This window comes from Panthera pardus, unplaced genomic scaffold, assembly GCF_024362965.1.
Source record: "Panthera pardus isolate Hobbes unplaced genomic scaffold, ASM2436296v1 HiC_scaffold_12, whole genome shotgun sequence".
In the NCBI taxonomy this organism is placed as follows: Eukaryota; Metazoa; Chordata; class Mammalia; order Carnivora; family Felidae; genus Panthera; species Panthera pardus.
In genome coordinates this window covers 2,343,038-2,352,957 of record NW_026526677.1, presented here as the reverse complement: position 1 = coordinate 2,352,957, position 9,920 = coordinate 2,343,038, and the positions used below count along the sequence as shown (strand labels likewise).

At 68.1% G+C, this 9,920-nt stretch overlaps 1 protein-coding gene across 1 annotated transcript in view; it reads right to left on the bottom strand.

Annotated features, from left to right (window-relative positions):
• Window positions 1-1,525: 1,525 nt before the first annotated feature.
• KCNQ1 (potassium voltage-gated channel subfamily Q member 1) overlaps window positions 1,526-9,920 on the bottom strand; it is a 317,397-nt gene continuing 309,002 nt past the window's right edge. The window contains 2 exon segments of the mRNA XM_053899318.1: window positions 1,526-2,603; window positions 2,605-2,687. Of these exon segments, the coding sequence (XP_053755293.1) occupies window positions 2,465-2,603; window positions 2,605-2,687 (222 nt within the window). The 3' untranslated portion in view covers window positions 1,526-2,464.

The following is a 9,920-nucleotide window of genomic DNA, read 5'->3' as shown; positions in this document are numbered from 1 at the left end:
CCTCCCTTCCCACAGGGGCCCGGGCTTCCCCTCCATCGGAAACCTGGGCCGCCTGTCCCGACGCTGGCCTCCAGCGGCTTCCAGAGACCCGACTCTCAGCCGCCCCCAGCCCTGCTGGCCTGGGAACGTGGGTGGGTGCTGGAAGGAGAACAGGAGGGCACAGGGGTCCCAGACGATGGGGGAACAGGTGTGTGCAGCGGACTCACCCCCCACCCCGGCCGAGGGTGACTGCTTGGGGGGCCACGCAGAGTGCCGTGGGCGCCCCTGGGGTGGGGTGAGGGCGGGCTGGGGCTCCCCTGGCACGTGCCCCCAGCCTGCTTGACTCTGGACAGGCCCGAGGGAGCCCCTTGTTACTGATGGGGAAGTCAAGGCCTAGAGGGGGGGTAGGCATGTCTGTGCAGGGGCCCTGCACCCCGCCCCCTGCCGTGGGGATCCAGTCTCTGCTCCTTGACCTCCTTAAAGGGAGGGTGGGCCCGGACGTGCCCACTGCTGTGGTGCAGCTCGGCCCAGGGCCGGTCTGCCTGGGGGCGGGGGGGGGGGACAGACGAGTGTTCCCCTGGGTGGCTCTGCCCCCCTCACCCCCGCATCCACAGCTCCGACCAGGCCTGGATTGAGTGTTGGGTCCTACCAAGGTGCCTGCCTTCCCCAGGGGCTCAGGGGCTGCTGGGAGACAGGCGGCGACCACATCTTGGCCACGCCAGGCGCCCACAACAGCCCCAGTCAGGAGCCATGCCAACCAAGGCTGCAGCCTTTGACGGGATCCACAGCCTCTGCGAGCTCTCTCAACACTGGCCCCCTCCTCTGTGACACAGACCGCGAGTTCCTATGTAGCAGCCACCTGGGCACCTACCTGTAAGGGGACTGGGGGGATCCTGTCCACCGGGCAGGAGGCGAAGACAGCTGGACCGGGAGGTGGGGTGGCCCAGGTAGGCGCGCAGGGGAGGGCTGGGAGCTGTCCTGTCCACACCAAGCCTTGTGGCCCAAGAAATGACAGCTGGTGTGTGGGCCGTGGGCCTGGAGGACATGGTCCCTGAGCTCCAACCCTGTGCGTGTCTGAGGACAATGACCTCACCCATCACCCCTGTCCCTTGGAGGAGTCACAAGGCCTGGAGGGGCTGCTTCCCTTGAGGGGCTTCCAGAGAGAGCAGGAGGGGGCTGCGAGCTGGGCCCCGGACCGAAGAAGCGATTTCAATACAAGGAGGTGAGGGTGGGAAGAACATTCCAGCAAAGGTGCCAACAGCAAAGGGGCAAGGCCTGGATGGCAGGCCATGTTTCCTTCCCTCTGCTCAGCTCGTGTGGACAAAGCTGACCTCGGTGCTGGCTATGGGGACGGGGCAGTAATGGCCTGGGCTCGAGGTGCCCGTGGGTCACTGGGAGGGACCCTCCTGCCAGCGGGCTGGCTCCGGGCCTCTTCTCCTTCCCTGGGGCAGGGCAGACGGGCCCAGGGTGCTCCCCAGGAGGACAGGCGTGTTCCAAGGATGGGTCGCTCCCTCAGGAATCCAGGCGAGCGCAGGGCCCAGACAGATTTCGTGACTCCACGTTTATTAGGAAAAGCGTCACAATTAAGAGTCAAAATCATACTGTGAAACTCATTAAAACACAGATTCCAAATCACCTTAAATTATTCTGATTTCTGTGAGACGTGACGCCCGGGAGGAGCCCCTGTCCCATGCTCGGACCGTGACAGCCTCACACAACTCCTCGCCCAGCAGCCGGCCAGGGGACACGACGGTTCTGTGCCTCTTTCCAGCTGATCGGACCTGGCGGGGAGCTGAGGCGGGGGCCGCACGCGGGGCAGGGAGTGAGCGGGAGAAGCTGCCAGTCCAAAGTGGGGGACATTCCACCCCCAGGGGAGCACTCTGGGGACCGCGGTGGGCTGGTCCCTCCTGCCGGAAGCCGTGGCCCAGGCCTGGGGCCTGCTGAGCGGGGCTCCGGGGCCTCCGTCATGGGCATCCTTGAGTTGGCATGGGCTGGGCCTGCCCTGCCCTGCCTGCCTTCTCCAGGGGTCCTGGGTTCGAGTCTGAGGGTGTGGTACCCCCAGACCCTGTCCAGGCTGCCCCTCTGTCTCCTCTCAGGAAGCCCCCTAGGGCCTACCAGGGTGGGCCTGCACTCCCTGTGCTGTCTCTTGGCCGTACGTGGGATGGACCCAGTGCCTCGGGTGTCCAGCCTGAGCCCTGCCACTGTGTCCCAACTGCCACACGAGTGATGTGGGGTCCACGGTATGGTCTCAGAGCCGAGAGGGGCCCCCCGAACCCAGCCAAGTTCTAGTACCCGCTGGCTGGGGAGAGGCGGCCTCAGGGACCCTTTAAGAGCAGGCTCTCGGGGCAGCGTGGCTCACGGGGGGGTCTGGGGCCTGCGAGGGAGGGGCCGGTGACCCAGGGGGCCGCTGCTGGGTGGGAGGTGGGCCCGGCCGCCCGGGGCTCCTCCGGGCCTTCCCTCGAAGGCCTGGGGCCCCGAGCCCCCATCAGGACCCCTCCTCGGGGCCCCTGCGGGGCACAGTCAGCTGCTCGTAGGTGGGCAGGGCGTTGCCCGGCAGGAAGAGCTCAGGGTTGGTGGGGCCGCAGGGCTGCACCTGAGCCCCGCCGCCGCTGGGGGGGCGGCTCCCCGGGGGGGCCGCCGTGGTGCAGGGACAGCAGCTGCTGAAGCATGTCCGTGATGAGCACCAGCCTCTGGTCCAGCTGCGCCACCTGTGGAGACGGGAGCAGAGGTGAGGCCGGTGGGGGCAGCCCAGGTGTGCACGTGGCCTCGGGGGCCCCGGGCTCCGAGAAGCCCGGGGGCGGGAGGTGACTTCGTGCAAATGCGCCCGGGCCCCGGTCATGCCCGTGTGCGCGCGGAACGAGCCCACGTGTGTCCGGGCCCCCCCCCCCTCCGCCCCCGCGCGTGTGTCTGCACTTGTGCAAGAGGCCCTCCCGCCCCTTCTCCCGAAAGTGGAGCCCTGGGAGGGGCTCGAGGGTCACGGGGTGGGGTCCGCCCTCCGCCTGACCCCTCTGCCCCCCTACCGACGGCACCACCGTCTTCCCGCTGAGCCAGAAGATCAGGACCCCGTGTGCGCCGACCCCCCCAGGGGTCAGGCCAGGGTCCCCGGCGCTCTTTCTGGCCACGTGGCCCGACGCTCTGTTTCAGTAGTCTGTTCTGCTCTGGGCACTGGGGCTGCCCCTGGTGGACAAGACAGGGCCACCCCATGAAACCGGAAGCGAATGCGGGCGCAGCACGGCCCGGGGCCAGCGAGCGCTTCCCCGGCAGGGGCTGCTGGGTAGCCAGCCAGGAGTGCAGGGTCGGGGGCCAGGCTGGGGCGGCGCAGGGAGTCCCGGTGGGCCCTGGGTTGGGTCCTGCCCGCAGGGAGTAGGCCAGGAGGCGTGCCGAGCCGGTGAGCCGTGGGCCCGTGGGGTCCGGGTGTGGGCCAGGGTCTGGGGTCATGGTGCCCTTGAGGGTGATTCCTTCCCGGTGCTCCATCAGAGAAGAAATCAGGCCTTCCTTCCGCTGCCTGGGGTACCGGGAGCACCGGGAGCGGTGGGGACGGGAGAGGAGGAGCACAGTTCTACCTGAGGGCTCCGTCCTGGGCCGCCCGGGGCCCACTTCCCCGGGACCGGGCAGAGCCGGGTGCTGGCTGGCCGGCCCCGGGGAACATGGCTGCGGGGCGAAGTGGCCTTAAACCCCCGAGGGCTGGAGACCCAGGAGCTGGTCCCCAGGGCGGCCCGCCCCCCTCCTGCCCACCCTAGACCCGGAGCTGGAGGGGAGGGCAGGGGAGGGAGGGGATGGTCGAAACAAGATGCAGACGGGGTCCCTCCTGAGGAGCTGAAGGAGTCCCTTCACCTGAGACCCTGTACCAGGTAGGCCAAGACGGGGGCCAGAAGGAGAAACCCCCGTCCCAGCAGCAGCCCCCCTCCATCAGAAGGGCTGTGGGAGGGGCCCTGCCCTTTCCCCAGAGGCAAAACCCGGGTGACCCGTCTCCCAGCTCTGTGGGGCTGAGGCCCGTGCCTCCCTCAGATGGAGCTGGGTCTGAGACGTAACCTGCGTAAGGTCCCCGGACAGGGGCCTGATCTCCTCTTCTCCCGGATAAATCTGGTGCCGGAGCCCCGGCTGTAGAGGGAAGGGGAAGGGGAGTGGGGCTTCTCTGGCTCAGCTGCGGTGGGGCCTGGGGCCGCTCCGCTCAACCACCCCCCGAACACCCCCCAGATGACCGTCCAACACCCTCGTTCTCTGTAGAGCCATTTGGAGGCCACTGACCGAGGCCCCAAGAAGACGACTTGCTCACGGCCACCGGCCGGGACCCCCCGCCTCTCCCATTTCACCCCTGCGGCCCCCACCCCTGGGCTTCTGTGCCGGGAAGACACGCATGTCAGGCAGGGAGGGGTCAGGGCAGAGGCAGCCGGTCCCGGGAAGGGGTGAGAGCAGGGGTCTGGGCTGAGCTCAGAAGGCTGAGTGGACACTCACAGTGACCGAGACAGGAGGCGACGCGGCGGGGGGGGGCTTGCTCGCCGTCACAGCCAAACCCCACCTCCCTCCCTGGCCCGAGACTCCCGGGGCCCCTCAGTTCCACTACCTGTGGGAGCCCTGGGAGGCCCACGGGAAGTCATCTGGGCTCCCCGAGGCCTGCACACCACTGGCTTTGAACAAGGCACATCCGGGCGTGGCCCAGTGGCACTTAACTGGCCCCAGCTCGGGTATCGATCGGTTTGGCATTAATTAAAGCACCAAGTTCATTACAGAAGAGAATCTGTGGTTTCATAAGCTTTCACCCTACGGCACGTGCACATCTGTCGAAGCCCCCAGGTGTGCATGTGGGTACGGAAGCCTTTACAGGGTGTTCTGGGGCAAAGAGGAAACAGAGGTGTGGCAGGGATGCGGGAGGGGCGGGGGAGGCCGGGCCTCTCCTGGCCACCTGGGCACCGTCCTGCGGTCCGTGCTGGGGCCGGCAGGGGTGCGGTGAACGGTGGTGGGGAGGGGGGGCCAAGCCTTCCAGAGCCCTCCCGGCCCCTTCCCCCGGAGCCGTGCCCCTCCTGGAGCTCAGTGGCTGGCCTTGGTGCCACTCCCTGCCCCCAGGGCTACCTTGGGCTCAGCTGCTGGCTCTGAGCACCCCAAGTCTGCCCTGTACTTCCCAGCCCCTAGGCCCTGCCCCTCAAGGCTGATGGAGCCCGACACTCTTGTGCTTGGGGGCAGGGCATCAGGGTGGTCCCGGGACTCATGCAGCAGCCCCTTGGCAGGGGCCCTACTCGCCCGGGGCCGGTGGGCTCCGAAGGGCCCGAGCTGGGGTGGCGGGCGGGTAGCTCCTGTCTGGCCTGGGGCCTGACTCTGTCACTTCCCAGCGAGACGGTCCCTGAGGTGGCCTTGTCCTGCGCTCTCTCTTCTCCACTTGGGCACAGGTGACTTTGTCCCGCTTACACGGTGGAAGGTGACGCGATGAGCACTCAGAGGGCCGGGGTAGCTGCCGTGGGCCACAGAGGTGCGTCCACCTGGCGGGTGCCCAGGGGAAGGCCGCCGTGCTCGGGCCCCGGAGCCGCTGGGGCAGATGGGTTTTGGGGATCTGGGACCTCATCCTTCCTTGCAATCTGATAGGGACTGAAAGACTAAGGCCGACAAAAGCGCCCTTGTTCCTGGTCTCCACTCAGCAGACGATGCACGCGGCCCTCGCAGGAGCAAAAAGCAATTAGAGTAAAAGCTAGCGAGAGGGCCCCGGGCGGCTGGTGATCAAACCCGAGGCGACAGGGTTCCTGTGTGATGTGGTTATGAATTTGTTTTCAAAAGAAAATCTTGAAAAAGAGTCTTTCAAGGGAAATTTTTGCAGAACCTGCCTGGCCTTGATCCCAGCCCCAGATCTGCTGATGGCCCTGGCCGCACTGGTGGGAGACAGCCAAGGGGTGGTGGGGGGTGGGGGGACACCAAGGCCTGGGGCTTGAGGGAGGGAGCCCCCTGCTCTGGGAGGCAGCTCGCGGTGCCCTGGGGCCACGGGCGGTCAGGGTCTCAAGGTGGGGCAGGACCTGCTCTCGGGACATCTGAGAGCCGTCTGTAGGGTCCCGGGACGAAGGTCACTTGGGCCCTCCTGTTTGCAGACTGTCCAGGACCCGTGTGGGCTGCAGGGAGTTGGGGGTCCGAGGCTCAAGGCACGCAGGAGTGTGGGGCCCCGGCTGGCTCCACGCTGGCTCACACGCCAGGGACATGCACGGGGACATGGCTGCCAGGACTCAGCCCGTCTGTATAACCTCACCTTTCACCTGCCCTCCGTCCGTCCTGCAGGCCCCCAGCTCTCCCCCTCCCATGTCACAGATACCAGGGAGGTGCGGGAGTGAAGGCCCAAGGAACGTGGGGGCCCTGGGGCTGCTGCCGGCCGTCTTCTCCCCCCCCCCCCCCCGGCTGCAGACCTGAGACACCTGCAAGGTCCCCGTTCTCCCGGCCCCACCACTGCCGAGCCCATTAGACGGCGAAGCGGCTGCGGTCCAGGTGCACCTCGAGTCCCTGGAGGCTTCCTGGAGGAAGGGGTGTGGTGGCCCACAGCTGGGGGCAGGGCTAGGAGGGACTCGGGGTAGGGGTAGCTTCCCCCAGCCAGGAGGGAGCCCTGTGCTGGAAAGCTCAGGGCAGAAGCCCGCCTTGCCTGTCCAGGGCCCCAGGGCCCCAGCAGCACCCCAAAGTCTCACCCCAGAGTCTCCCGCCACCCCTTCCAAACACACAGAGCTCATGCGAAGCCCCCAACACAGGGTGGGACACGGGGTCTGAGGAGTGAATGCCGACCGGCCCGCCCCATGACACAGCCCGGCCACGCCGAGCGGGACCACGGGCCCTGCTGGACGCGGGAAGGACCGAGGGGGTGACACCCCACCTGGGGCCGTGGGGCCACCGAGCAGGTGGTCCCGTCCCCACTCCGGGACTTTCGGGGCCTCTATCCCTGTAGACTGCCACGCCTGTGCCCTGCTCCTGTGGGCGTGGCCCCTGGCCCTCGCTCAGAAAGCCACTGCCTGGTCAGGGAGGGCGGCGGGGGTCACGGGGACCTATGACTTTTGCCCCCTGTGCCCTCCCGCACATGCCGGGCACCCGTGTCCACGCGGAGGTGTTGGGGTCTGCCTGCCAGAGCTCTCCCCACTGACTGTGCCAGCAGGAGGGCCCCCTGATGCGACGGCCGTGGTCCGCTGCCCTCTGGATCTGGAGCGCGCCAGGCTCGGGCGGGGGACACACACCGGCACGTGCACACTGCGAGCGCACGGCGTCCTGCACTCCCATCTGGGCCTTTCCACCTCTCTGGGCCCGGCCCGTCCCTTCCGCGGTTTCCTCGCCTCAGGAGAAGGTTGCAAATCTCGGCATCAGGCTCAGCATGGTGTCTGTCGGTGGAGCCGGGGAGAGCCCTGCCCCCCCTCCCCCGCCAAGGCCCAGCCCAGGCTAGGCCGCCGTGCTCCCTGGCTGGGACGGTTGCAGTAGCCTGTCGGCCAGCTCTCCCCTGCAACGAGCTCCACCTCAGTCCCAGAAGCCGCGTCCCTGCTGTGGTCCCCCGGCACGTCCCCCTTGGCTTTCTGGCCTCCCCTCCTTCTTCCCTCTTTATTCAGTCCACTCCAGACCTCCGGGCCGGTCCGTAAACATGGTGGCCTGCGTCGGGGACGCTCCTGCTGTCTGCACCAGCCACTCCCACCGTTAGGTCTTACCAACATCACCGACCGAGCTCGCCGCCCTCCCGATCCCCCTGAGCAGCGCCTAACCTCTTTCCCCCGAGACGCCCAGTGTGGGTTTGTGTCGCTCATTAGAATCAGGCTCCACGCGCCTGGGACCCCCGCCCTTCCTCGCCAGCGCTGGGGGGCTCCGGTGAACGCTGGTGCTACGGGGCCCAGCCCCCCGGGGACCCTCGGGCCAAGGGGAAGGGGGGAGGTGCGAGGTGTCCCTGCCCGGCGGGCGGCCCGGCCGGCCCCGAGCGCGCATGTGGCCTGCGCTGGGCCCCCGACTCCTCGGGGCTCGGGAGCCCCCTCCTCCACGGCAAGCCGCTGACAACAGCACCCGTAAATCAGCCTTTCGGGAGGGCCCGTGGGGCCGGGCCGTCTTACGGAGCTGGGTATGAGTGCGAATAGATCACAGCGCTTCGTAACGTCCTAATTTATGGCAGGAGACGGTGTAATTGCGTTTATGGCTTTGTTTTAGTGCTTTCGCTCTTGGAGGAAGACCGACCGTGTTTCTAGCTGCTGGGGTTTACTGCCAGTCCCCGGGGCAGCCGCTCGGCTGGGCCTTTCCGCCCTGCGGCCAGCGGGCGTGCACCCAGCCGCCCCGGGGGGCGTGCAGGGGAGCCGCGGGAGGCCGGGGGTGGGGGTGGGGGTGGCTGTGTGCATACAGGTGTGCCGCATAAGCGCGGGGTCCCGGGTGCAAGGGGAGGGCCGGGCACCGGACAGGCCGCCTGGGTTCGGGTCCCAGCGGGGCGGGCTGGGGTGGGTCGCTGCCTGAGCCCGCTTCTCCGGGCAATGGCACAAGCCCCCTCGGCGGGAAGCTGCAGGGATTGAAAGGGTTCACGCTCGGGACCCCCGGAACCAGGGCCCGGCACCCGCTGAACTCCGACGAAGGGTCCCGCTGCCTCGTGACCAGTGATTCCTGGGAGCGCGTGTTCAGGCGTGCACGTGTGCTGTGCGGACTGAGGCCGAGCCAGGATTCGGCGCAGGCCGGTCGGTGCGTGTGTGTGCACACGCGCGTGCACGCACACCCACACCGGGCTTTACGGAGCACGGGAGACTGTGTCGGGGGATGCGTGGGCCGCTCGGGTGTGATTTTACACACTTTGCCGCCCACCAAATCGTGCCCTGAGCTGCCGAGGGTGTGAGTGTGTCTAGCGGGACCTCGAGGCCCCTGGGCCTTTGCACGTGCCAAGGAGGTGAGCGCCGGGCCACAGCTGGCGGTGCTGCTGGGACAGCGTGACACAGGGGGTGAGCAGCAGGGGCCCCACTCGGCAGGGGGCTCTGCGAGGTGCCAGGTGTCTTCCAACAGGGACTCGTGGCCACCAACACGCATCGTGTCCTCCCGCCGTCTCCCAGGCCTTCTGCTTGGGCGAACACCGGCCCAGAGAGGCAGGAGACACGGCAGCCACTGCGTCTCGGCCCCAGCACCGGTGTCACGGGGGGCTCGATGGGTGGGCACTTTGCTAAGGTGAGTGTTTTGGAGGCCGCGGACCAGGGCCCCTGTCCCAGCCCGTCCCTTGCGTCGCCTGCTGTGCCGTTCGCCGCTGCAGGGCGGATGGAGGAGGCCGCGCACAAGGAGGAGGCAGGTGGCCTGAGCCGGGTCTCGGCCGGGTCCTTGGCGTACCGTGACCGGACGGTGAGGGCCTGGTCGGGGCCACTCCCCAGGCCCCTTCCGGAGGCCTGCCTGGGCCTGGCTGGCCCTCGCTGAGCACGCCGCAGGAGCACGGGTCGCCTGCCTCTGAGAAAGTCCTTCTCCCCGCCCACAGACACGTGCTTGCCTGGGGGCGGGAGAAGGGGGACCCCAGCACCGCCAGGCTCCGGGCCGTCCGCCGACGGGGGCCTCAGGATCATGGCGCAACCCTGCACACCCAGCCCTAGGGCGTCCCTCTGCACAGACACCCCAAACTCCAGGCCCCAGCTCCGTGCTCCCCGCCGGGACTCCAGGACCTCGCCTCCGCCGGCACACGGGTCTCACGGGGTCTCGGCCCAGCAGGGTCCCAGAGGGCACCCGGGCTCCAGGCTGCCCCCCGCCCTGTCCTCCCAGCTCAGACATTCACCCAGTACAGCACTCAGTACCTCCCACCCGCTGGGGCCCTGAATCCAACCCCTGGCCTCTCCTTCTCCGACACCCCAGCCTGGCCGGCCGCGTCGCTGGATGGGACTGTCATAGCCAGTCCGCGGAATTCCCGGAGTGAAAGCAAATCTTCCGCAGCCCCCTCACCCAGTCCTCCCTGATCCTCTTCTCTCAGACCCTGAGCACATACGCCCCTGTTGGTCCTGCCC